Source organism: Galendromus occidentalis, unplaced genomic scaffold, assembly GCF_000255335.2.
Source record: "Galendromus occidentalis unplaced genomic scaffold, Mocc_1.1 scf7180000077529, whole genome shotgun sequence".
NCBI classification, from domain to species: domain Eukaryota; kingdom Metazoa; phylum Arthropoda; class Arachnida; order Mesostigmata; family Phytoseiidae; genus Galendromus; species Galendromus occidentalis.
In genome coordinates, this window is record NW_003805517.1 from 1186731 (window position 1) to 1214325 (window position 27595).

Sequence of the window (27595 nt, forward strand, 5' to 3'; positions counted from 1 at the left end):
CGCCGGCATGGCGATGAGCTGTCAATCGTGCCTTCGCATCGAATTCGTGGATTCCACCTCTGAAGTTCTCTCTGATCCTCTCGAAGTGGGTAAACTCAAGCAGACCGCAAGCTTTATGTACAAATTATAGGGAGAGATCATCCCCGCCGAGAGGTCGAATACTGCGTTTGGCGGTGCTTCGGATATTTGAATCGAGTCGTCTCCTCTCATCCCCTCAGCTCGTCTACGACTATTGGTCTCAAGTGATTTCCTTGGCGGCAGGTTCTTTCTGCTCAAAGAGTTTCGCTCCGTTGATGCCACGAATGGTGACCATACAAGGTCGCACGAGCACTCCGTGTCCGTTTTTGCATTTGAAATACCGATTGCCTTGAACGCTGCCGTCATGCTTGCCGATGGCTTGTCGGAACTCCACACCTAAAAACGTGCCTTCATCATACTGCACCGGTCCTGGAATGCGGAGAGAGAGATCTCAATGTCTGACGATTCAGCGAGACGTCGATGATCGAACTCGTCGGGATGGTAATCAATTAAGTTGTGTTGATAGAATGTGTGATTAAAATTAGGCGACTCACCTATGTAGCGGAGGATCCCGAGCTCTTTCTGCACGAAAACGTTCATGCCCTCGCGGAGCCAGTTGCAACTTTTTTTCAAAGTTGTCGAGATGATCTGTTTTTCGCCCTTATCCAGCAGCTTCTCGACCTTGCTCTGAGTTTCTCTCGACGTCGATAGACTCGATTTGCGCGAGCTTGTCGTTGAACCTTCGGTGGAGCTCCGCGAAATGCTCGCGTCTTTCACAGAGTCGTCGGACCCTTCCTCCTCCGACATGAGTCTGGAAATATTTGGGTGACAAAAATAGAAATATATTCCCGTCTGGTTTCGCTAGGCTGCGTCTTTATTTCGTGTCTTATCGAGCTTCATCTGATATATTTCGTCAAAGTGGAATAATTGGGCAATGAGATGAGAAGAGGCAACCATAAGCACCTCCGTACTACTAACTTGCGTATCCTCCCGACGAGAGCGAAGACGCCATGATTAGGCGGACACTTGAAGTACTCGACGCCTCCTACACAACCGTCGTTCTTCCCTTCGGGGGTATCCAGCTCGACACCGGCCCAGACACCGGAAGCGAATTTAGTCTCCCCCACGAAGCGTAGAATCCCCCGACGCCGGTTACCGACGACGACTCGATCGCCCACACTCAGATCAAACGAGTCAACGTTCGGGTCGCTGCTCCGATGGGAACGAAGACCTAAAAAAATCATTGCTCACGTTAGCGGCGTATCGAATAACTCAGTCCTCGGCAAGAAATGATTGAGTATGAATCGAGCAGAGATCCGTGTCGGCAAGAATAACTTCGAAGGTTTTTCTCACCGGTTTGGACTTTCGAAGTCACATGGCTTACATCGAGCTTTGGAAAGGAGAATATTCTCTCACGTCGCGGTGGAGCCATCAACTCGGAGCCTTGACTCGGTTTCATGATTTTCGTGATTGGCACGAAAACTCCGTGGTTGGCGGGGCAGATGAAGTACGAAACCCCGGCCAGAGAGCCATCGTTTTTCCCGCACGGCTCTTCCAGCTCCACTCCCGCCCACACGCCCGTCGCAAAGTGTATGGTGCCGCAGTATTTCAGTATTCCCGTCTGTGACGGAAAAGGAATTTTATTGTCGACCATCGGGAATTCGAAGCTAATGGATGTCCCAGTGGCTTGAAGTGACACATTCCACTCCCAAAGAAAGATCGTTCGGTCGAGACGAATATCAGATGCGCCTGACTTCATGCGATTGAATTCGTACTCCGATGGGAGTTCCAAGACTCCTGATTTTTCCGTGAGACGTTCTGGTACTCACCTTGTTAGGACTGACCATGATGGGGTCTCCGATTTTCAGGCCAAGAGACTGCAGAAGTACTCGGCCAGAAACACTGGTGTTGGGAGAAGCCAGAATTTCGTCTCTGGAGTCAGGTCTCAGCAAGTCTTTCAGGGTCACAATCGCGTCCTCAGGAATCAGGTCCGGATCCAAGGTCGGAGGAATGACCTCATTGGGCGTCCGTCCCAAATTATCTGTGATTCAGCGCAAGTTCTGTGTGATTGATCGGGGGCATGAAAGATCTTCTTCGAATCGTTTTCCGGCGAACATGAAATACCTGTCGCGTTGACATTGGCCCCGTACTGCACCAAGAGCTTCGCGGACTCAACGTTCAAGTTGGCCGCCGCAATGTGCAAGGAGGTTCCTCCTTCGAAATCGTTCGAACTTGACTCGAGATCAGATCGTTTCCCCGCCTTCAAGAGGATCTGGAAAAACGCTTCCATCTGTCTCCAACAAGTTCGATGACCGGAATTAACGATTTCGAGATAGGTCTGAAGACTGGAATCATTGACCGTGCTTAAGTCCGATCAAACGATCGATCACCGACCTCCACCACGTTAGGAACGTCGAAGAACACCGCGTAGTGCAGAGCTGTCATGTCGGTCCATCTGCATTTCAGTTTCAGATCCGCGCCTCGGTCGAGGAGCGCAGTTACAGTTTGCGCAGCAACCAAGCTCCCGCCGAGCGCGCCACTTTTCGCCGCATAATGCAGTAGGCTCATGTCGGTCAGACCGTCCCTATCGTTGACGTTAGAACCCCGGCGTAGGATCTGTGGAATGATCTGTTCCCTCAAGCACTCATCCCGATATTCATAGCAGGGGGAAAATTGTCTTGATCGAGAACTCCATGAAAGCATCGGACCGATGTCGCTGATTCGAAACTGATTCCATTAGCAAAGATTGACGGGGGTTCGTGTCGGACTTACCTCGGAAACCATTATATGGATGTGTTTCTGTGTCACCGGGTTCCAATGCCGGATCATCGCCAGAATCTGCGGGACCGTGGTCGTGTCCCTCCGCAGCAGCTCCATGCAGGACGCGCATTCTGAGAAGTTGTAGTGTCGATATCCTTCGGATTCACACTGAGAACACTTGGGAGCTTCGGCGGAGGGATACACTGGAATCCGAAACCCAATGGGAGCGTAGGGGGAATGTCATACCCCTCGGCACCTGCCGAGGTTTTCTCCATTCGATCCGCAGGGCTCACAGTGGGTCGAAACGGGCGACAAAAAGCGGGAAAAACATGCTGCACCGACATCGGGACTCACCGATAGTATGTTTCCTGGTGACTTTAGCAACCGGTCTTTCTCCGATGCTGTTGCCGGATCCGATGGAACTTCTGTCCACATCTCCCGAAGGATTCACCGTCATCGCCCTGGAAAGACAATCAGGTGAACGTCGTGCTCGATATTAGGATGAGCTGACCGCCGGCAGTGTAATCGAATGACAACGCTTCAAGTTAGTAACAAACCGCAGGCGGTTAGTGGAGCGTCGACTCATGGCGAGAACGCGCACAGACTGACTCGTCGGACATCCGAAACGCGGCCACTGTAGAGACAGGTGCACAACCAGAAAAAGCAGAGAGCTAACGCATCATAGAACGGTATCGAGCTTCACGCAACAAGCATACGGGTTCAAGTTACGTACGTCAACGACATTGTTTGCCGAACAGCCCTTGGTCTTTGTTAGATTTTTAGGTATATAATAAAATGTCGAAAAATGAGGTTCTTCGATGATGACGTTGTAGGTTTGAGATGATCGTGCTTCCCAACTCCCACTCGTTGTGGAATGGGTACAGCACGAGCGTCTCAGCTGCCGCCAGCGGCACTGAGATTCAACTTTCTGCAACCAGTACAGTGCTCTTCGACGATGCAGGTAGAAGGAAACCAGGCGAGGCTATGGCACTTCATTAAAAATCAGATGCTGCCGGTGATTACTGTTCGCCGTCAATATCGACAATGACAAGGAGAGTCGGAGTCGGTTGGCACTGATGTCCCTCTACCACTTCATCCACTTCCGGACTTGTTCGGGCTGTAGGATCAGTATCGAGCATCAACTCCGTCGCAGGAACGCTGTATGCCTCGCGATGATGTGCATCGCGTTATATAATCGTCGGCGGATTGGCATCGCCATGGCACTTTGGTTCTTGGGCTGACGGGTCCATCGACCGGAAGAATTTCGGCGTCGAGCGAGACCCGCTCGAAAAACTTCTTCTTCCGTGAAAACCCAAGCGACTCGATAGCTGATAAGATAGCCGACCCGACCCATTGACTTGAAAATTTTGCGAAGACGCGTCCCGCGAAAATCAGAGAGCTCCCGAAAACCCCTCCAGCTCCGCCTCCAGGCTCCTTGTTCGATTGAGAATTTCAACTTCCCCAGAATCTATTCCTTTGCAGAAGGTTCGAATTCGCATAGGGTTTGTCAGCAGGCTGGAGCCTGTCAGGAGTTTCGACCCTCCGAGTTTTCTAGCGGTTTCGAAAGCGCAGCCCTTGTGTCCTGAATTCCATAGTTCACATGTCTCTTGGAGTGGAGTCGTCTTGACTCTCTATCTCCGCCGGTCACTTCGGACATGTTCGATTTACGACTAGCACCAAAAAGACATGTCATTACGAAAGTCGTGCAGTTTCCGGAAGCCAATGAAACTTCAAGTTCGGCTCACCTATGTCATTTTCTGAAATCCCACCATCGCCAAAGGCTCGGAACCTGGTGGCCGTGACTTTCGTGGACATCTGGACCTCGCGTATTATATAGATTTCGACTTTTTTTACTTTGACCTAGGCTTGGCTCCATTCCATTCTCATCGTCATAGCCGCTCAGAGATTTGATCCAAACAGCTGATCTTGCCAGTGAACGCTCATCTTGTGGAGCCTGTCGTGAGATTCTAAAGAGTCCTTTTTGGATATCCGGGTGCAGAAGCACCTTCGTTCATTGACGGCGCCGACCGCTGACAGACTCTCCTCCCGCTCATAGCTCACAGGCTCATAGGTATGCAGATTTTGGGGCCAGTCAACTCGATGACCGAGGACCTAAATCCTCATGCTCGACTCGCGGGATAAACAATTTCCAACTTCCTTCGCGCATCTAACTGTGAAAGCTCCCGGAGGGAAACGCCTCTGCAGCGAAAAACGCCGCGATCACCGGTCCTCGTTCACAGATTTCTGCAAACCGCAGACTACAGGCCTCTCGAAGCACCGAAAACTCATCGAACATTGAATGGATTCCGGAGCGGAGTCGAGTCTGTGGTCCTGGATCCGCTGGTCTCCAAATCTTACCAGGGACAGATTGCTCGAGGGAGAAAGGAAGACCGCTATTCTGCTGCCTTCCCGCTCTCTCCGGAGCGCGAATTCTTAGGCGGGACGGCTCTCGTGCGGGAGACTTCACCCCAATCAATTTCTGACATGAGATGATCGCATACCCTCACTTGAGGCTGTTGAGCTTCAACAGATCCCAGGTCTCTAGCAACAAGTGACAACGGCGACCGCTTCTTGGGGAAATAATGGGATCCCGCGACTCCTCACGAGCGGAGGTCTATCAGTTTGTTGAAGGCTCCATGATTCTCGCCTTGGTCCATGGTTCCGTGTCACTTCACCGCCCGGAATTCGCGAAATCGTGCTCATGGAATCCCACTCATTCTAGCCTGCCTCAAACACCTACCGGCGACGCGCGACGCTTTTCAATAGGACGGTTTTTCCCTATCACGACAGTGATACGGCAGCGGCGTAACGACGAGTCCTACTCTTTTCTTGAGGACGGGGGGGACGGGGCTAGATCGAATAGTAGCACGGAGCTCAGGTTTAGGATCGGTAAGTCGACTTGATCCAATACCGTCGGACGCTATATCGCCGCCTCACCAGCTTTCCCCTGCGTTCGTAGATCGTCTCGCGGGGCCTCTGGATCGACCTTCACCGACTCCGTGTCGGTGCTCGAACTTTCTCTTTGCGTCTAGGAGCAACATCGACAGCACCTCACGACCCCTTCGAGGACTCTCGAGGGAAGAAGGGATTGTCCTGGGTAGTGCTTCAGAAGCTTCCAGTCTGACATCGACAGAATATTTCGACCGTGAATCCATCAGCCGCGGGGAGCTCTCAAGAAATGTATCGAAAACTCTGGTGTAAGACAATTAGAGTGGTCGAACTCCATGAGGGCTATCGAACTCACTCAGACAGCCGACCCCCGAGAATCCCAGACACACACGCAGGCCTCAATTCCTCCTGTTTTCGTCTCCACGCCCAGACGGAGCGGCATGTCTGGATCAGGGTAATGCGGTACCCGCGAAACGTTCAGACTCTGGTGAATGGGATCCACAGAGGACGTGTCTCCACTCTTAGAATCTGAGCGTGGATTCTGAGGGCGTCGTGCGATCCTCTGAACACCCGAGTTTCTCTCATTCAAGGGATCCTGAACTCTTCTTAGTTTGCGCGGACTCCCTATATATTCGTGCATCTCAAGCTTCGGGGAAACCGCTTTGGCCACCGCGACGAAAAGCCTGATCGTGAGTCTCTTCGCGCGCTAGTGCTAGTGCGCCAGCGAGGACCAGGAGCAGACGATATTCATCTTTCGCTGACGATGTTATTATCGGTTGAGCAACCATCAACACAGGCTGTGTAGTTGCTGCTAGTTGGTGCTGCTGGTGTGCCCGTCGTTCCGTAGCTTCCTAGCATTCTTGTGTTGTGGAGTGTTCGACAATATTGTGGGGAATCGCGGGGGCGACGAAATGATGGCTGCGTCGCCTAAAAGTTGAAAGAGGTCACTGGATCTTCCCAAGTGCGATGGATAACTTCACCAAGGCCCTGCTGAACTGGGTAAGTTTCGGGGAGGTATCAGCTGGGAGCTGAGAGATGCCAGCGAGTGTACAACAAGTGAGCGGCGGATATAATTCTCCTGGCTGGCACAGCTCGAGCTCGAGCTCTCACGCCAAGAGCAAGGTGGTAGGATCGGGGGTTCGACGACATGCGTTTCTCGTGGTGTTTCATCACGACCGTTTTCTCTGACAGTGACCGGAATGAATCGAATTTCGCGTTACAATTCCAACTGGACGCAAGCTCCGATTCCCCCAGGTCCTCAGTTGTCTCGGGACCTATCGCAGGGTGACTCCCCCGTAGTATCCCGAATCAATCGAATCCATATCCTTTGATCAGGCTTTTTTTTATGAAACTACTCTTTCGAACGCCCCTAGCAGAAATGTCAAGCGAGCGATGGCACCAAGCGAGCCTGGTGCCAGGTCGTCGTGCGGGAGAATCGAGGAGATCGAGGGACCCTTCTCTTGGTTTAGCTCCTGAAGAGTCAACGATTTTCGAACAGAATCGATCTATCCCTGAAAGCCATCGAGGCAGAGCAGATGTTCCCCTGTGGCACTATCTCAGTCGAATCCACCGAATGCCGAGACGTAGCATTTATTGCCGGAAGAGCACTTTTTCTCGCATCGTCGCTGCTCCAGCGAGCGATTGAGGGCCCAATTCGAATGGAGCATGATCTTCTAGTTTCAAACAAGTCGTTATTTTTGCTCTGCGAGATCCAGCACTCCACTCCCATGTTCCCGAAAACAGATTTGTTTTCTTTTCGTGGTTGTAAAGTGAAAACTAGCTTGGAATCGCCATGGCTCGAAGCGATTCCGATGTAGGTCAGTACTCCGAGTTTGAGCCGAGCCGCCACGAGCCGACTGGCGTACACACGAGCCTGCCCACAGTCAGTCACTCGCACTTACGATTGCATCCAGATTTAGGGATTAAGCCGACTGAAAAAACCCTGTATCATCTATCACTCATGAACATTTCATTGTATTTCAGCTGGATGCCTCGTTCAGTATTCCAATGCCGCATTCGACGCCGGAGGAGCTATCAGACGGAACGGCATTGGCCTTCGTATTGAATCAGATGTGAGTGCTGTCTTCATGCCTCGTCCCATGCATGCATGGGCTCATAATTATTAGCAGTCACTTATGTGCGTGGGAAGTACGAATGTCGCGAGGGCCGTCTCCTCCATTCGCTACGCTTGTCATTTTTTTCTCGTTCCGTTCGCCTTTTCATGAGTTTTCCATTCGCCCCTTCGTGAATGGGGATCTTGCGTCTCTTTTCGGACGCGTCCAGTATGATTTGAAAGAAACGACATTCGTCTCCGTTTTTCCTCTTGCTGGAATCATTCCTCCTCCTTGGTTCAAAAAAATCATTCTCGCCCGCGTCAGAAAGAATCGTGTCCGAACCTCGAGACGAAAGACCAGGAATACGCGTGCTCCGTTCCTTGAGCCGCAATACGTGGTTCGTTCGCGGCTCCCGACCGCACTAGGCAGTCTGAGTCCTCCCGATTTCCATAAAAGCTCCCTATATGAGGAATACATCGAAATAAGTCGATTCTGGATGGCGCCGTCAGAAAGTCGGATTCGTGTTTCGAGATAGGCCGGATCAAAAAACAATCACGAATCAACTGTCATAAGATGAGGCAGTGTCATAGAGTCGACAAACTGTGCGCTGAACTTCCGCGCCTCGATCTAGCGAACGGATCTCGTCGATGTAATTGGCTCCAATCGCGATTCATCTGGACTCTGGAAAGCAGGCGTGCGCTCCGCGTCCCGGAGGGGATCGGCGATCTATCTATTCTGAGCCACGTTCCTTGACACAATGGTAGAACTCGGGGCATCGAGATAACGATTCCCCGTGGTAATGTAACGGCGTTGTAGGTTGGCGAAGATTATATCTAGGAATTATGGAGCGATGAGAGATTTTTCCAAGCTTGACTCCGCTGAGGGAGCGGAGGAGTCGCCTTCCACCAAGAGTTCCAGCAGAGGCGTCACACAGACGCTCATGACTGTTGATTCAGGCAACGCGGGGCAGGACAAGCATGCTTCATTACTCGAGAAATCGAAAACTAATGGGAACGCCTCTGACTGGCATAGTCTGAGTCAGACATTCGCCGGACTCGATTTTACGTTCTTAATGTCGACGCTAAGTTCGACTGACGTCATGTTACAGAGACGCTGAGTTCTTCGATGACCAATGGCTGAACAAGCTCAGACCGGACTGTGGCGACAACTGGAGGTTGAAGGTGAGTTTTTCCCCTGCCGCTATGTCGAAGGTCATCTATTCAACCGAAAATATTGCACGCCGTTAAAGCACTGGGAGCCGAAGGCAGTCGCAACGGTTGGAAATCCGCGTTTTGGAAACGGTTCCCGTCTGCGGAGAAAATTCCGTGAAAACTTGTTCGTATTTAGTCGAATAATAAATCCTTCCAACAGAGGGTCGTTGGTGCTCTTGGTGCTGGCGTCGATCGGACGAGTTCTGTTTGAATTGGAAATTCGAGCAGAACGTCTGCCTTTCCGCCAGACGCGCCATCGACGTCCCATTCCGACGGCACCTCTCGATCGGAACCTTTAGTCACGTATTGCGCTTGTAGGTCTCAAACGTGAAGAAAGTCATCGGCAAGGTTGTCGACTACTACAGTGAGGTGTTGAGCATAGCTCTTACTTTGAACGAGGCGCAGCTAGCAGCATCCGTTGGGGAACACTCAAAAGATGTCGGACGCCTCTTACAACTCGTGCTGGGAACGGCCGTCAATTGCAACAAAAAAGAGAAATACATACAGATCATCATGCAGCTCGAGGAGGCTATCCAACACGTCGTTATGAAGGCGATTCAAGAGGTGAGTTCTGGGGGAATGCCATATTATCCCCAATCAATGAATTCCGGATCAGGGCTCCGACAATTTTGCTTCCAATAATCACTCGTCTCTCACTCAGATCATGGCGAACACGCATTCGCTTCCGCCGCCGCCAGCCGCCGATCCGATAAGTCCAGCGGGTCTCTCGGGTGAAGAGGTTGTGAAACGACTCGAAGAGCGGCTCTCGCAGGAAGAGAAGATCCGAGAAGAACTCCAGCAGAAGCTCCACGATCTCGAGGGAGTTCTTCAAAACGAACGGCAAGAGAAAACTCTTGTCGTTGAGGAGCTGCGAGACCTGCAAAACAAGCTGGCCAACGAGGAAGCGCCTCAGTGAGTACTCACTGTTGACTATTCCGACTGTTTTTTAGGAAACTCTGAATCGCATTCAGCGTTCCAGGGGTTCTGCATCGCTCTATCTCCCTAACTAATTCCTTCCGCGATGTTCCAGATCAATGGGTGAGAGGGTGCGTCAGCAGCGCGACCAGAAGACGAGACTCGAAAGTGAGCTGTTCAAGATGGAGCTAGCGAAAGAAGAGTTGAGATCGAAGCTCGAGGAAGCTGAGGCTCATGCAAGGGAACTCCAGAATCGGAATGAGGAACTGCTGAAAGATCGGGAGGACCTCAGCATTCTGAAAGATGAGCTCGATGTCTTGAGACATACAAACGAGCAAGTTGGGCGCTACGAGGCTTCCCTCGAAATGTATCGGAAGAAAATGGAAGAAATGAGTGACATGAAGAAGCAATTCAAAATGATGGAGGAGAAAAACGCGGAATATCTCCAGACAATCGTCAGACACGAAGAAGTGAGTGCACCCATCGTCGCGCTCGGTCGGAGTTCCCGAGTTCGGAGATTCGCTTTCGGACCCCGGAGCGAGCGATACCCGTTCGCTCCGCGGGCAGAGAACTCAGTGGCGCGATGGAGCCTTCATACGATAAATCAACCTGATATAAAGGTCTGTAAATCATTCTATTCCACTTTTCCGTAGGAGCTGTCCCGGGTGTCGACATTGAAGGCGCAAATTGACGTGTACAAGAAAGAAACGCATATGCTCCGCGAGAGATTGACTGAAGAAATTCAGAGAGCGGATCACGCGGAGTTTGAGAACAGGCGCGCCGAAGAGAAAATGGCTGCGATGTCCTCTGAAAAGGAACGGATACTCATCGAGCGCAATACATTGAGGGAGAGCGTCGAAGAACTGAAGGTGAAATTTACTCCCAGAACCTGAGTTTCAGATTAAACCCAGCGGGGACTTAAACTCCATTTTCCATTCAGGCTAACAAGCAGAATCCTCTCGAGGTCCCCGGGGGGAAGATGATGCGAGGGGGCAGCGACTTGTTGGAGGATTCGCCAGCTCTACTTAAAGAGAAGCTATATCGACTCCAAGTTGAAAACGAAGGTCTCAAGAAAGGGCAAACGAGTGCCGATGCGGATGCCTACAAAGGTAAATTATCTAATACATAACGAATGGTCGCAGTCGGGGACGGTGATCGGAACCTTCGGAGAAAGCGAAGTTGTCATTTTATCCTTGCGCTAATTTGATGCTTGTTCCGCTACAGAACTCCACGATGACATGAAGAAGCTCCTAGAGGAGACCGAACAGAAGCTCCGAGCCGCCAACTTGAAAATCTTGGAGTTGGAGTCTCAGAGCGCCGACAACTCGCTGCTTCGAGATCTGAACGACAAAGTAGCCAAATTGACCCGTGAGCTCGAGATCAAGAAACAAGAACTGCGTAACTCGGAGGACAAGTACGATAAGTGCATCGCGAAAGCCAAGACAGTCCTGAAAAACTTGAATGACAGCGGAACCGAGGCCGCCCTGCGCCATGAACTGTCGGAGAAGAATCAGCTCATTTCGAAATTGGAGAAGGACGTTGCTCAGATGAGAACTCAATATGACTCACAAGAGAGACTCATCATGACCGCCCTTCACAACTTCGGAGCCCACGAACAGCGTCGCGCCGCTGAGCAGCGTTTGGCGAGCGGAAGTTTCCTCAACACACAACGACAGAGCACGGCACGGAAACACAATCTCAGCGGAATTCAGTCGAGGTGAATAGCTCTGGGGAATTTTCACCCGCAGGCCTCCGAAGTAAATGCTCTGACACATAATCTGAACTTCTTACAGCGAGTTCTTCAAGTAAAGGTAGAGCTAGCAGACTGGCAGCTCGCTGTGATCCACCCACCTCGTTCTGAACCTCTTCTACCAGCGGGCGTCTCGGCGAAATCGGAAAATTCTCCAGATTCTCAATCATCGCGTCGCCTTCGATGTGGACCTTCGGACCTGTCCGGCAACTTGAACTCGAGGATACTCCCTGGCCCGCTGAACTCTGGTTTCCGTCCTCTGCAATAATTCTATGTTCACGATAGGTATACGGACTCGTTCTTGCAGAGCGAATGATGATCGAGGGTTGGTCGATCGCTCGAGCAAACTGCTGAGAGATGAGAGCGAGACGTCTCGACAACCCACCCTATTCTATGACTTCCGGGTGATCACCGGCAATCATTGCAACCACTCACCTGGGACGTTTGATATGCACTCCAAAAAATCAGGTCCGATGGCTTTCTAGATCTTGTCGTTCCGAAACTCTTCAGCGAGGCATAGGTTTTATGCTGAGTATTTATGTATGTTCTGCGAACGGACCCAACCGTCCTGCAATGTTCCCGCGTTGTCCCCTATATGACCACTGTTGTGTTTTGACCGACCACTATACAGTATTTCTCGTCGCATATCTCTATGAAATGACTATATAGAGCGATTGATGATTTGTTCAATCAATCACTAACTAAGTTTCGCATTATAAATTCCATGCGAAACTGCAGGCTCTGAGTCCGGGGTCGAGAACTTTTTTTGCACAACCTCCTCACAAAATTGAGCCACGGACTTCAGAGCTTGAAACTCAATCCCTCATGGTGCTCGATTCCCACTGTCAGCGTCATCGTTTCTGCGGAACTTCGTGGTGAGAAATCGAGTTTCCACCATAAACGACAAACCACGAAACAGCGCAAAGATGCACATGTAGGACTTGGGGAATTCGTTGGCCCCAATTGATTCGAAAAATGACCGGATAAATCGCTCTTTACCGGCAGCACTCCGAACTCTTGGAGATAGTTCTTGTTCACGGAGCTACCAAAGCAAATAAACTCTCTATTTATCTCTACATGATGATTGGACTACATGAGTTTCTTTTTTTCCCTTGATTATGAGATCGGATTCATTCTACCGTTAGTGCCTTCACCGGAATGAGAGACCCCTCGACGGTGGAACAAATCATGTACAAGTTTATTTACGACCTTTCGCTTTCAACTTCTTATGATGGGCTTTGGGAAGTTTGGCCGAGGCTTTCTGCAAAGGGGAGAAGCGTGTCTGGTGAGATAGAAGTGATTCGTCTCATACGGATAACCGGGGAGAAATACCTCCGAAATCGTGGAATTACGCGATCATTAACTCACTTTGCCCGAGACATCTTGGTAGCTCTCCCTCGTGTTCCGCTTCCCACGTTTCTTCTGGCCTCCGAATCCGTATTTGTCGTCTTTGCCAATACGCTTGAATTGTGACCGGCTCAGGCCCTTCTTGAGTTCCGGCCGCTCGTTTAGGAATTCCAAAGTTCCTTTACCTTTCCTGAACTTCTTGATCTTGTCCATGAGCTCTCGTTTCTCCTTCGCGCGCTGCAGCATGACCTCCGTCTGAACCGTCTTGCCGAGTTTCTTCATCTCGCGGATCTGTTTCACCTTCATCGTTCTCTCGACTTGTTTCTTCTTGACCAGCAGCTTCTGCTTCACTTTGGTCATGTGAGCGTCGCTCTTCGCCATCTGAGCGAAGTAATCATCCGGTCGTTTAGTAGGTATACCCAGTTCTTTAAGCTTAGCGAGTGCTTCAAAAACGGTGGCTTGAGCTTGACGGTAACTGGAAAACGGAGAAAACGGATTTGAGTGAAGGATCAGCGGCAGAATTACGACACTTGGTACAGGTGATCGCGTAACATAACACTCCCGGGAACCATAATCCTCCGTAAGTGAAAGTTTCCGGGTAGTTCTGGATCCAACTCTTTTTTATGACACCTTTTGAATCATGTTTCAAGTATCAACGAGTTTTACGACGCTGTTCACAGGATAGCCTCCAAGCTGCTATCTACCATTACGAGCGAAATCGCTCCGAAGCATCAGCTCCAGATTCGGTTTCGCCCAGAGGTGTATTCCAGCTGTAATTGGCATGAGCCCCTGTTCAAATATTTATGGCGCATCCTGTCAACAAAACCGCGTTCCTCGCGAGGTTTCGGCTCATTAAGCCTCAGAGTCGACACGTGTATTGAACATGAAGATCGAGGATGTACCCCGAAAGAAAGCGAAGATCCGCGATGAACCACGTAGGTCAGAGCCCGGGAGCCTCTCATAGTTGCGTGAGAATCTCCCGTGAAGATCTCCCATCCCTCGACACATATTAGTGACAGAGCATCGAAAGCTAGGTAGTTCGTTTCGGTGTAACTCACAAGAGCAATTCTCGTTTGAAGTCGTTGTGAACGTTGTCTTCTTCTTCGATCAGTCCTTTTTTCTCAACATCTAGTCGGAGGGATTCCTCATGCTCTTTGAGATCTGCTGTGAGCGGTGCAAGTTCGTTCGTACAATCGAGTCTCTGGAACCAATCCAGGTTCAGATGGATCTGCTTGTATTTCGCCTCAAGAGCCTCTACGTCGTTGACCTGGACTTGAGTAGCTGCGTGAGGTGCCAGCGCATAAGTTCCCGGCTGAAGTTTCCCGGAGGCTAGAGCTTCTTGCAGCTGGAAGGATGGAATTTTAAGGTGGATCCAAGTTGGGGGAGGCTCTGGGAGGATCTCGAAATGAGCCGTGACACTCCCGAAGTCGAGGGAAAACGGTGGGGGAAACCCTCGAGCAGTTGATGCCTCGATGGGCTCATCCCACGGTCTATCCCGATCCGAGAGCAAGCCGCAGAATTGTGCTTTTCGAGTTTCTTGCTCGGTGACAACTACGTCGCGAGACGGACACACTCCTGGACTCACCGCGGTGTCGGAATCATAATCGGTTTCGTCACAGCTTTCCGAGGAAGACATTTTTCCACTGTTGTTGACTATCAGATGCGCCGAATATCTCGTCCCTCGAATGAGCTGCTATATGCACGTGCGCTGTGTGTGGGACGTAGTTGGATGCGTGAGGTCGTAGTTGGAATACGAATTTCGCTGGAAGAAACCGATCGCGACCGTCAGGCTTCTAGAGTCTGGGCCGGAGTCCTCTCGTTCGGGACTTATTTCGATGGGCCGGAGCGATTGCGGTACCTATCCGTTCGAATATTGATCGCCGCGTGTGTCCAACTACAGAGGGGAAAGGGTTTGTTGTAATGATGTTCGCTGCTGCTCAGCGGATCTGGTAGAGAGAAGAAGTCCCAACACCATAGCATTAGAGAGCCCGAGGTGAGTTGCTTGAAGACGTTTTCGCGATTTTCTGGGGTTTCCGCCCCTCCAAATTAGCTCTGATTCCGGACCCGCGGCTGCGCGATGCGACCCCTCGATTCTACCTGAATATTTCCGACGCTGCGGATCGCCCTCCAGAAGTGAAACGTTTCGAGAGCGGTTTCTCGACCCTCTCGAATCTAGCACTCGGTCGTTGCCCCGCGGATCGAATTGTCAAAATTTCGGTATTTTGCAAGCTAGACCTAAACGGCTCGTGCCGGACCCCCAGTCGGGAAAGCGATGTGCGTCGTAGGTGAGACACTTCTGACGACCTTGTCACCTTCGTTCAGTGATGAGAGAAACTAATCTGATTATTCATCATTGATAAGGCCATCCCGCCGAATGGTTCCGTAAAATTATATCTGAGCCCGGGCTCGAGTTTCGCTCCTTCTCCGAGGAGTTTCGTGATTGAGTGCGATACAAAACGCGATCTCCTTCGCTTGTGTGTAGTTCTTCGTTCGCGTCTCGCGATCGCGAAATCCGCCTCGCATGCGTCGCTCGGATGATCCCACGGATCGGAGAGCGACCCCCATGAAGAGGCACCGTCTAATGATTAGTCGGGGGGTTCGAAAACAATGAATTCTGAGGTTCGGCAGCTAGATCCGAATCGACGATTAGATGCCTTGATCGAGTACTCATCTCCCGCGACCACACCCGACATCGGAAACACTCATGGATCGCTTCTTTCATTCCAGCCATGGCGATCGTCTACCCATATCTCACGAAAAAAGTCTACGAAACACGAGAAGACGAGTGCGTCATAAAACCAAGTCAGTCGATATTCGATTCCGACTTGAATTTCGAGGCCGAGGATTTCACCGACCGGTCAGACGACCGATCTCAAGAATGCCCCGCTGTCCAGGTCAAACAGCCGAGTTACTTCGTGCCGAAGTATGTATACTACAGACAAGCAGGACACTTCAAACGCATAAAAAAGCATCCGATGGCGGGACTGCACCGCATGCTCCGGGGCAATATGCTGGTCGAGCAAACCTATTCCATAGAGCCTCTGGACAAAGTTTTCTGCTCCGACTGGCTGAATTCGAGACAAGTCATTTTCGGGACGAAGTGCAATCGACTTATGCTGTTGGATACCAAAACCAAATATCTCATGGAGCTGCAGAACCTCTACAGCAGCGCGGCGACCAAGCCTCCCCTCGATGATATCTGCGGTATCCACGCGATCGCCGTCAACCCCAGTCGAACGCGTCTGGTCACGGGTGCGAGAAACCCCAACGATACCGCTGTGTTTTCTTTGCCGTCTCTCGATCCGATCTGCGTCGGGGAGGGCGGTCATAATGATTGGATTTTCGACATCAAGTGGCTCGACGACCAGCACTATGTGTCCGGTGGACGGGATTCGCTTATAATCCTATGGGACGTCAACGATAAGTACAAAATCGACGTGAGCGAGACGGGTTACATCCGTGGCAGACGGAACGAGGATCTACCAAGGTATTTCAACATGAATCCAGTGAAGGAGATCTGCTCGTTTGGGCACAAAGTACGCGCAATGGCCTTCGAGCCAAAGACGAGCGTCCTGTCGGCTCTGACCCTGTCGGCTCGCGTGCAATTGTGGGACATGAAAACTCAACAGATGACGATGGATAAAGCTCTCGAGTATGATCAGGAGAACGTTTGTATCGCCGTCAAGGACAACATGACTGTAGTAGGTTCGAAATCGTATGTGACCATCTTAGACAGCCGAAGCCTAGGTACGATCCGAACGATATCTGCCTTGAAGTCGATCTGTGGGGTGCGGTCGCTATCATTCAAGGATTACCTATTGACGGTCGGTACCGGGCAGAGCAACGTGCTCTTCCTAGACACTCGGAATTTCCAATATATCGAGATCGACCCCGAGCTCCAGACACCGAAGCGGGCCAAAACTCTCCCAGAGCCGCCACTGACGATGCGGAGTCGGGCGTACCTGCAGTGCAGCCCCGGTTGGATGTCGCCTTCGGACAACAACTTCGCAGATGACTATAACCCGGCGGTGTACACACATTGCTATGATCCTACCGGATTGAAATTGTTCACCGCTGGGGGCCCACTACCAGCCAGTTCGAGAGGGGGATATGCCGCACTTTGGCAGTAGAACGCACGCTTGTAAAAACGAAAAAGAATCCTGTACAATTTGTATAAATAAGTCTACCGTAGAGATGATCGAGCCGTATGAAAGGAGATCAGCGTGACCCTGAAAACGAGGTTGTGGGACAACCCCATCTATATTGGGAGAGAGCCGAGCTTGATCGTCGAGAAGTAGCCAAGTGAAAAATAAACACAGCCAAGGAACTCATCGTGATTGGGGAGCCATCATCCTCGTGTACATGGTTTTGGACGACGCTTTTCTGTTGGGGTTTTCTCTTATTATATCCCCGGAATAGAATTCACTGACGATAAGAAAACATTTTATAAGGCTTGCGCCATATCACCGCGTTTTGCGAACATGGGGCAGCGGGCGGATCAATCATGTGGTCGATATCTGATCAGAGTTTTTGTTTTCGACTTCACTCGAACATCGGTTTCCGAGGATTTCACGGTGATATTCGGCTCCACTAATCGCTCCCTTGTCGAAACTCCGCTTCATGGTTCGGAGTTTGGCGGTACTGGTTCGTCGGAGGGTCGCTGGAGTCGTCCGGCGTCGAGACCGGACCGCGACCGCGATCGGAAATCTCAATTTGTCAATGGATTTTGTGTTTTGAGTGATAAATGGATATCCAGAGGGGTATTTGTATGTTTATGGAAATGAAGTCCGGTGGAAACAAGTATTCACTCGCGTTGTTCCACGCTCCACAACCTGAATACGGTGACAAACATCATTCCCGAAAACGACGAATAAAAAACTACGTTCAAAGTCGGATGATATCTTTTGTTTTCCATCATGTTCAACATCCGCCTGTCCTACGCCTTTAGATCCGATGCGATGAGTCCCTGACGCAAGGGCGAATTGGATACAAGTGACAGCAATCGTTTTGGACAGGGTGAACCGAGGTGCAAGGTGCAGCTTCGCAAGATACTCTAGTCGTAAGTCGTTTACAACTTCAAGACGGGCTAGCCCCCTGGCGATCACCATCGTCGGTTCCATCAGGATCGAAGCAAATCGACTTGACCTTTCGACGTGGGAGCGAAGTCCCCACTTGAACTCTCTCGTCGCTCAAATAAGGGAATGCAGTCGATTACGTAGGATAAGACCCGCTCAAAAGAGTTCTTCGGTTCAGAAGATTCGGGACTATCTCAAGAGATTGCGAGAGATCGTAAGAAAAGAGAGGGTATCTCGTGATCATAGAAACGTGAGACCAGGCCTTCTCGCACAGAGAGGAATTTTCTTGGCTCGAATAGTCGGACCGAATTTCTCTCTAAAAATAAGAAACCTATCTCACGTCACATACCGTCGATAACCTTCTCCTGAATGGGACGCTCGCGCAGAGGACCCACCCGGGAGCGGAGCTCACGTCGCAGCAAGTCCGACGACAGTTAGGGCTGTAAAAGTTACAAATATACGACTGTAAAATATAGTAGGTCTAAAACGGGTTTGTCATAGCCATAACGCATCCGCCGATAAGGGCCAGTGTCATCCATCCCGCTTAGAGACCTAATGATCGCTTAGGACGCGTACTACATGTACTTGAGACGCTCCGTTAAGGAAGAGCTCACAGTCCACCATCGCCACGAGGCCAGCAGTAGTTTGACAAGTATTCATTCAAAGCTGACGATTACATCGATTACTCATCGAGTATCTACTCGTCGAAGCTGAGGGAAATACCCTAAACGGTCGGTTGCAGGGATCCCCTAAGCGTCGATCCCCTTAGCGTTCCCAATGGGCATAGCCGTTCTCTTCAGGATTGACGTTCTGAGTAACATCATGGATGGGTGGTAGCCTCGCACCACAACGTCCTTCACGGCGACAACGCTCCTTAGATTCGAGTTCGACACAGTCCTCTCGATGCCTGATCCGTTTCTCCGGCACGATCTCCAGATTTTCCCGTTGTAACATTACACGAGCATTCCACTTCCTGAAACGACGCAATCAGGCTCAGCCAATAATCGTGGATTATGCTCTATCTCTTGGGGAGAGGCGGTCAACCGTCTCGTTTGTCAAGATTCGGAAGAAGGCTTCACCCCGGGCCTCGAGAAGAATTCTAATGAATAACGTGGCATTTGCTACATTGAATGGCCGCGACGAGAATGTCTGACGTTTACGAAATCCGATTGTTCCCCACCGGAGGTTCGGGGTAAACAGGCGACTGTACCCGATTTGTGCTCCTGAGTGGCAGTGGCCAACTATGAGATCTCTTGAGCTTCATTCTGGATATGTTCATCTCCTGTCGATGTTTCCGGGTTTCGACGTAGTAGAGCAGCGCCTTCTCGAAACCTTTCCTGAAATATCTTCGGGCAACAGCCAAACATGCCTGAAGAGATGGATTACTCTCTTCAGCCGCCGAAGCGAAGGATTGCGATGGGAAGCCGGTCCCATCTGACCAACTCGGGACATCGATCCAGGCCTCGGAGCGTGCGCGTCGGTCGAGCATCTCTTGAGAATATCCGTCCATGGTATTATTTGAATCGCCCTCTAATTGGAGAATAACCAACATCACTGCGAGAAGGGAAACATTGCGAGGGTAATCCCTGGGCGGCGCAGCGGAGGCTTTCTTCCGCATGAGTGCTTACCTGATCTCGATTCGGACGTCGGAGGACCAACGGGTACGTTCGGCTTGCTGTAGAAAACAGAGCGTACGTTTGTCAAATGCCTTTGAAGTCGGTGTATCTCGGCCGTCTGCCAAGCGTCAAACTCCTCTTTGCCAGGAGACTGGTCCATACATACATCGTTATCGAGATGAAAGCGTTCACGTGCAAATCTCCTACTCAAACAAGGGTCCGCGGACCTTGCGATTTGTGATTATCGATTGAAATTTCTATCGGTACCTGTAGGTCGCTTTGGACGGGCCTCGAGAAGAAGGAAGAGATCTGCTCGGAACTTGCTGTAGCCGCCGTGAGGTGATATCCAATATCATCGGAAATCGTGGTCGCACACGAGTTTTGTGGGAAACTCGAATGAAACAAGACACCATACTACATATGCATCCGACGGGCCGCTCTGGATTTGAGCTGCGGCGCGGTTCTACTGGGGTGGACGAGAGCGAGTAGAGGCAGCCGAGTCTGTAGCCCCCGCTGTTGCAGTGGTTAATTGACGGGAAGGCCGATCTCGTGAGGCTCGGCTATCAGATGATGGATCCCAGAAGGATCCGCGAAAGGGTATGCCTTCCAGATTCGGATCGAATTTAGAGGGAAAGATCCAGGAGCTGTTATCCGCTTCCGTGGGATCCATATATATCATATGCGGACTCATCTTGAAAATATGCTACTGGGCTCCGAGTACATGGGTATTTATGTTCCCAAAAAAGTAGGAGCCCCGTAGAGAATCTATTCTCGCTGCATTCTCGCCAAGCAATCGATCGTCACTGCCGTTGAGAAGCGATGATAGGAAGAGAAATCGATATCTGATATAGACAGACGTACATATACCTGGATTACAGCACGCATTGACCTCTTAGAGTGCTTCGAGTTGGGAAGCCCTCTGCACTCGCCCTTGTGTCCCACGTTAGTCACGTACATGGTACTTTGAATGTCTTTTTCGCTCAAGATGGACCAAGGACAACAACGAAGCTCCGTCAAGGATGCCAGCAGAAGAGACAGCGAGCTTACGAATGCGCCGAGATCACAGATTTGTATCAATCCGATACCCGGTGAGACTAGGATAGGGGAATCGAGATTCGGGCCATCATGTACGCGGGATGAAACGATCGAGATTTGGGCAACTGTGAGCTCATTGCAGTCGCAGTTGAGATTTTGGAAGATTCCGATGTCAACACGGATTCCGGAGCCGAGGGCCGTCTCAAATTTGAAGATGTCGACCGCGAATATAAAGAGTAAGTTCTGCTCCTATCCGGGTCTTTGATGGTTCGACTTGATGTGTTTTTCAATGAACGCAATAGGAAATTCGCTTGCGATTGACACCGAGTCGTGTCTCCGCAGTGACGTGAGGGCTGCTGAAGCTAATTTGCAAGCAATATTGAAAATGATGTACATACCGGATCTCGAGATGACCCCTTGGGAGCATTTCGGAATGAAGCAGTCGTGCCTCGCGGGGGTTGGCCTACTCTCTCGGCTCCGCCACAGAAAAATAAGTTGTACCGACATCCGCGACCATATGGAGAATCTCGCCTGTTTGGTTGATCTTATTTCGCAGTACCACCCCCGTTCATCTGGCGTGAGATTCTCGGGATTTTTCTTCCGTCCAATGATACTTCCCCTTTTTCGATAATTCCTGCGTCCAGTGCACGCATACCAATTCATCTCACCCTCGATCCTTATATCGTGTTCACTTCATGAATAATATCCTCATGAAGACGACTTCTCCTTACTTCAAGTACGTCGCTTATTTGTTGGCCAACATGTGTCAAGCCTTGGGGAAATTCGCGGAGCTACTCGAGGACTTTTCTCTGAAACGAGTCACCGACTGGACAAAAATCAGCAATCATTACGTCGATCTCTATCGACAGACGGTTGCGCGACCGAAAACCCCCGAAATCTACCCATCCGTGAGGCTCTTCAACGACCCGCGCTTGATAGGTATCTATCTCTTCCGTAGGAAATGAAAACGTCCTGAATGTCCATCATCAGGCAGTGAGCCCCCCGTCCGGCTCTCTGAGTTCAGCTCCTTCCAGCGCTCGGTGAATTCACGTCCACGCATTGCGCTAAGGTCGGCCCGAACGATGTAGTGATCAAGGTGGCCTTCCGGAAAAAACGGCCAATATACCGCAAGAGGATATCCCACAATAGGAAACTAATCCTCAACACAACTCAAATGGGTTGCATGGTGAGGCACCCCTTGTTCGCGAGAGTATATTCGGCGTTCTCCACCGATCTGGCCTACCTCAGTGTGATGGAGTACCATTGCGGGCTGGATCTCGATAAACTCGTGGCTACAAGTCAAGCGCTCCCATCAATGTTCGCAATGCTTGTGGTTGCCCAGCTTTGTGTCGCGATTGAATATCTACACTACGTCGGTTTCATCCACCGCAATATCAAGGTTCGTTCCTCTTTCGATTCGTGTTAGCAGGGTCGCGGAGTTGGGTCTGAATATTTCTCAGAATTCTCTTCATCGGACTTTCGGAACTTACAGCCTTCGAACATACTCATTTCGCCGATGTGTCGCATAAAGATCATCGATTGCTCCGCAGCGAGGGTGTGTTCAGGTATTTTCAGTGCGCGGTTCCTGTCCGGCTTCAGGCGGAGAACTTCCTCGGAGTTCAGTGATCATGAATCAGAGGGGGATCTCTCATTCCTGGCACCCGAAGTGATCAGAAAAGCAGCCTACGGAAGGTGATGGGGGCATTCCCGAGAATTCACCTCAAATGAACGAATATCGATTAGGTCGTTCATACTGGAAGTTCCGGAGATCGATATCACGTAAATGGACTAGATGATTTCAGAGCCGTCGACTGGTGGTCTGTGGGCGTGACAGCATACCAGATACGCTTCGGAAAGTTGCCATTCCGTGGGAATACAGAGAACGAGCAGAAAGCGCGGATATTGAAAGGAGAAGTCACCTTCCAATCCGATCCCAGGGACAAACAGTTTCTTGAATACACGGACTTCGTGCGGTTGACGCTGAAAAAAAATCCCAAAAGTGCGTGAACTCCTCAAAGGAGTGGGTTTCGACTTTGACTCATCCGAGTAGCCCCGCCTTAATTTCCAGCAAGGATGTGCTCAAGGGGATACGATGAATACAAGAAGCACGAATTGTTCCGAACTCTGAGCTGGAGGAACATTGAAACGCGGACTGAGTTTTTGAGCTTTCCTCCGATCTCGACCTTACTCGAAGGTGGAGAGGTCCCGACCAAGACCGTGCCGCAAGACTTCACCCCTGACTCCACGATCATAACCAACTTCCTAAACCTGAAAGTATGCCAACCAATGACCCCATTGCCCAGAGACTGATGATCAGTGACGCGGATCAGCGGAAAATCGTGACGGCTCACCCTTCACATTTTTTTAGGATACGACGCAGCAACATGCCTTGTACGTTTTCTGCTCTGAGCCCATGCGGACTCTACTGACGGTTCCGACGAATGGTGCGAGCCTGGATCCAATGACAGATGACTTCCTCGTTCCTTTCGAAGATGCCCCGTACAAATTTAGGGATATCTTCAAAGCTACGAGAATGTTCTAGCCTTCCATGAGTCAATCTATTGTACTCCGAATGAAAGACTTGGTTTTCTCGAACTTCCGCTCATAATCGAGGCTGACATGATACTCGGGTAGAGAGAAGAGAAACGAAAACCGAAAAAAAAATAGGCATACTCCGGGTGGTGCACATCGACGTGCGGCTGGACCGCATGATTATGTCGAAACGAAGTGAATGTGCTCCAGCGGGCACGACTACCGCTTGCTTCGGGTAACAATTCGCGCCTACAGGAGACGCTTTCAGGGTTATTCGGCGGCTTCGGGGAGCGGAGGAACAGGGCTGAATTATCTGATGATCCTTTTACCCCTTTCGGCGAGGTGGCGACGGGAAGAGGAACCCCTATCCAGTCGTCCCCTGCCGCCCTAATTTCGGATCGGCCGTCCGGGGCGCCGCCATCCTACGAGCTCGCGTGGGGGCTGAAGGCGGAACCCCATTTGTCTTCGTTATTTCCGCCCAATCTCATCCTGTAATCGGGCCCTCTAGAGTCTCTCAGGAGGAGCATCCAGGATTTGAAGGACACACACCAAGTAAAACACCGAGGGCGCCACCTGGGGAGGCGGTTCCGCATAAGCGAAGACTCTCTCTTGGTGCCCTTTTCGGTAGTGACGAAAGCTCGGCGCCCTGCTCCTTCTCCTCCCGCAAAAACTTAGAAAATCTTGTTTTGTGCAGCCGAACGGTTTTCGAGCGAGAGTGTGGCGAATTCCCAACACTGTTATTAAGAGCAACGTCAGCCAGACGCTCCACCGAGCTCATGTTTCTCGCTGCAAGGTGAAAACACAATCTGTTGCGGGATCTCGACTCGTCGAAGATCACGGTGTTCTTGTTGCATCGAGCCATGATGGCAAATGATGCCATTATCCTCAGGCGCTCACAACTCAATGCCTTACCGAAAAAAGGCACCCGTGATATCGAAAGTTTCACACGATCCCTTGGAAAGATCCTCTGTGCGGGGAAGAGAGCGGAAATGGAATAGGTACATAGGAAAAGACACTTCACACACGAACGCACGGGGAGAACGAGAATCTGAGGGAAAGAGAACACTGCCAGGCTAGCAGAATTGGAGAGGCGCTCATGGAAACAGCCATCTCTTCCCGCGCCCCCGAAAATCCGCCCGCTCGGGGAAACAGTGTTTTTACTGAGTCCTCCCCTAGGAGAGCCGCCAGGACCGAACCTCGACAACATAACGATCTCACACTTCATGATTTTAAATCTTTAATGGATTGTGAAGCTCCAGCCCGAAAACGATTTGAGTCCCTTCCCAGTTGTGCTTCCTCCATCTCGGAGAGGCTGGCTGTCGGTCCGTCGGTCGGTCCGGTCGTTCGTTCGTCGGACCATTCGACCGACCGACCGACCGACCGGCGGAATAGCCGGCGAGCTCGACGATCTCGTCCCATACGAAATTGAAACTTATATAGTAGTTAGCGAACGCAAACGACTCCTCTCGTCGGATGGAGAGCGTTCATTTTTTAGATGGTACAAACGACACTGGAAATTATATCATTAACATTCGTGGACACGCCTCGATCTGAAGAGTCATGCAGAGACAAGTCCCGCTGCCTGCTTTGTCCCAGGACCCGCGGTGACTGCTCACCTCCGGGGAGCCAAATCACCTCGCTGGTTCGCTTTCGTAGCTTTGTCGGAACCGCATCGGACGATTGTCATCCTGTCGGCGCTATCAACTCAACTGCAGCCCTCGAATTGGACCAACTCGGATATGCGAAGCAAGCGTCGGATCGCGGGCATTCAAAATCTTTTCGAGGATGAACCAGGAGCTGCGCAAATGCCCGGGCTTCATTTCCCGCGAGCATGTCGCAGCTGAAGATCCGAAGCTCTCGGGTCCGAAGCAGACACAGGTCTCACTTTACAGTCGTTGATTCCGCAGGATGAGATGTGGACCCGACGGGCGAGGCGTTCCCTCGGTCGGGGATCATGCGATTTCCTCTGCTCCCACTCAGACCTGATCTGATCGGCGAAGATAAGCATCGCTGATATGTCAAGTTCTTTATGTGACTCCGATCGAATATTCTATTGGAAGCTATCGGTTGTAAAACAATTTTCAGATTTTCGGAACAAAAGCCGGAAGACCACATCATCGACAGCGTCATTATAAGCCATCTGGGGTCTGAAGGAGTCCCGGTCCTACCTAGCGAGAGGGCTAGAGATCGGGAAGAAGAAGAAGCAAGAGAGATCGACGGGCGCCACTCATTCGGTGTCAATAGCGATCGGTGGCACCGCCGCAGCGGCTGCTGCTGCTCGAGGATAATCTTAAGCTGTGATCTCTCCCAACGCCGGCGGCTCAATGGCTTTATGGCGGAGACTCGTCGACGACGATCGTAGCAGCGTTCTCCGACGATCACTCGCTCGCTCTGCTCTGACGCCCCTTGGGTGAGAAATGTCACTCGATCGATGTGATTATTCGATGCTCCGTCGCTAACTTGGAGCTCCGACCCTTGAGTCGAGTCGAATCAACTCCTCTGCGAGTGTGTTGGACTCCGTCGATTCTCGTCGGAGTGAGTTTGTTTTTGCTAACTCGTTTGATTCTCGACTGACTGCTCATTGACGGGCGGAGTGACTTGCCGTCAGAACGAGACTTCCCTGGGACCTTGTCGGCGATTTTTCATCTCCCACGGCTGGATGAACGAGTCTTGATCTTCCCGACGGCAAGCAAACGAATGGAACTTCCGCTGGGATCGCTCACCGAAAAAGGAATTTCGCTTGAGTGCTCTCCGTTCATTCCTCGATTCTCTCGCGACGCTTTAATCCTCATGGACTGAATTATTCCTCTCTCTATGATTCCAATTCCAGATTCATGGCAACGCAGGATTTTGCCCCCTCCGAAACGAGTATCCGTCGCGGCGACGGTTGAGCCGGCGCGGCGGGCGTGTATTCGGCTTGTTGTTCAAGATCTTCGGTTTCAGCGACTCGAGAGCTTTTAGTGAAGTGTTTCTTGTTGTCATGATTTCTTCATTAGGTAGAAAGAAAAGCTCAGTGTTTTGAGGCGCTCGGGGCTTTGTGCTCGTGTGTGTTGGCGGACGACGAGCGGTGGTGCTCTTCTGCGAAGCGGCGCGGCGTCGGCGTGTGGTCTACACACAATGTCCCCGCAGGAGTCCCCTTCTGTACAACGAGCAATAAAGTGACGCTGTCAATTCTATACAGCTTTGCTCGTACCGCCTCTCAGGTGTACGAGTGAGTCGACGTTTCGTTTTCTATGCTTTTTCTACGAGAGGTCGACTTCTACCTAACTTCTCGCTGACTGGCAGCTTGGCCTACCTGTTCGCCCACCCGGCTGGTCCGTGTCGTGTTAAGTTGTGTTGCAAGTTTCGCTGAATCCTATCATCGTCATCAAACGCCCATGATGACCGAAATGGCTCGTTAGAGATTCGCGGAAAGAAATTCGCTCAACTGTCCGTCGTCCATGTACCTCATGCAGTGTATATTCCTAATGCTGTTGAAATGCGAGACAACAAACTGACCGGTTTTGTTGAAATGTTGTTATGTACTACCCCGTTCTCCCGCGCCCGTTCGGAGGGCGGTACGAGAATCTCAATCATTGAAGCGCCGGGTGGGAGTTCGATGCGTTCGCTGAGGAATACTTTCGACAGCGGAGGGTTCTCGCCTCTGAGTCCGTCTCGGACCAGTCACCTTGATACTCGATAACGGATGGGTCGAGTTTGGCAAGGAACGCTCTCAAAAGAATAACATCACCCTTGGAAACGAATGCCGCGTCGATTGACGCGGTGCTCACGCAACAAACAAACTAATGTTTCGACTAACACACACCCACCACGAGGGCTCGGGTCTCCCCTGTTTCAGTGGATAATCCGACATTCGGCTACATGGCAGCTGAGACGACTGTATCTTGATGATACGATCGTTGAAAACATTCAAAAGTATCTAGAGAAGGTCTTTGTGAAGTGAAGTTTCTCGGAGGTGTTGACACGATTACAGAGCGGGCGGACTATCTCGCTTTACGTTGTCTCGGCGGAGAACGGTGTTGTTTCTAATGAGACATCGGTTGCTGGGATGGAATCGGTGGGCCAAGATCTTGTTAGAGAATGTCAGGCCGGTATTGGTTTGCCTCCGCTGCGCTCGGCGGGCAGACAGCAAAACTCAGCTGCGAGGAGCACGTTCGAAACATAACGAGCTCTTCCTCGCCATCTCGCCTGCTCCCTCCATTCCTCTCTTGTCCGGTTCCTCGACAAACTGAATTCGAGGATTCTCGCGTCGGGACTTCTTGGCTTCCGGCTTCATCAAAAAGGAGCACAGCGGAGTTCCGAGATACGGATTCGACTGAAGCTGCAGAATCCATGATTGCGAACCCATGAACCGGAATAGTATTTCGCCAGTCGCCACTAGGGTATCGCCAGA

The 27595-nt window shown here is 51.0% G+C and overlaps 5 protein-coding genes across 5 annotated transcripts; 3 read left to right on the forward strand and 2 right to left on the reverse strand.

The window, feature by feature from the left end:
- Positions 1-238: 238 nt before the first annotated feature.
- Positions 239-3522, reverse strand: LOC100908994 (CAP-Gly domain-containing linker protein 3). Its single transcript, XM_029112834.1, has 10 exons — positions 3512-3522; positions 3133-3239; positions 2791-2981; positions 2413-2634; positions 2143-2290; positions 1848-2059; positions 1372-1639; positions 997-1249; positions 573-829; positions 239-447 (listed from the first exon to the last, which is right to left on the reverse strand). Exons 1-10 carry the CDS (start codon positions 3520-3522, stop codon positions 239-241), a joined length of 1878 nt encoding a protein of 625 aa, XP_028968667.1.
- Positions 3523-6463: 2941 nt separating this feature from the next.
- On the forward strand, positions 6464-12007 carry LOC100901657 (protein Hook homolog 3). The gene is made up of 10 exons (XM_003748198.2): positions 6464-6666; positions 7651-7739; positions 8830-8902; positions 9251-9496; positions 9594-9844; positions 9963-10317; positions 10501-10716; positions 10788-10956; positions 11072-11564; positions 11641-12007. The coding sequence occupies exons 1-10, from the start codon at positions 6634-6636 to the stop codon at positions 11654-11656; spliced, it is 1941 nt and encodes a 646-aa protein (XP_003748246.1). The 5' UTR covers positions 6464-6633; the 3' UTR covers positions 11657-12007.
- A 770-nt stretch (positions 12008-12777) lies between these two features.
- On the reverse strand, positions 12778-14648 carry LOC100901799 (probable rRNA-processing protein EBP2 homolog). Its single transcript, XM_003748199.1, has 4 exons — positions 14530-14648; positions 14003-14289; positions 12966-13419; positions 12778-12858 (listed from the first exon to the last, which is right to left on the reverse strand). The coding sequence occupies exons 1-4, from the start codon at positions 14578-14580 to the stop codon at positions 12796-12798; spliced, it is 855 nt and encodes a 284-aa protein (XP_003748247.1). The 5' UTR covers positions 14581-14648; the 3' UTR covers positions 12778-12795.
- Positions 14649-14892: 244 nt separating this feature from the next.
- DCAF12 (DDB1 and CUL4 associated factor 12-like protein) lies at positions 14893-17711 on the forward strand. Its single transcript, XM_018641347.1, has 2 exons — positions 14893-14937; positions 15672-17711. Exon 2 carries the CDS (start codon positions 15674-15676, stop codon positions 17072-17074), a length of 1401 nt encoding a protein of 466 aa, XP_018496863.1. The 5' UTR covers positions 14893-14937; positions 15672-15673; the 3' UTR covers positions 17075-17711.
- A 2909-nt stretch (positions 17712-20620) lies between these two features.
- LOC108864900 (microtubule-associated serine/threonine-protein kinase 4-like) lies at positions 20621-23212 on the forward strand. The gene is made up of 9 exons (XM_018641343.1): positions 20621-20723; positions 20813-20906; positions 21013-21247; positions 21408-21609; positions 21705-22069; positions 22163-22362; positions 22473-22669; positions 22739-22944; positions 23039-23212. Exons 1-9 carry the CDS (start codon positions 20621-20623, stop codon positions 23210-23212), a joined length of 1776 nt encoding a protein of 591 aa, XP_018496859.1.
- Positions 23213-27595: the final 4383 nt, after the last annotated feature.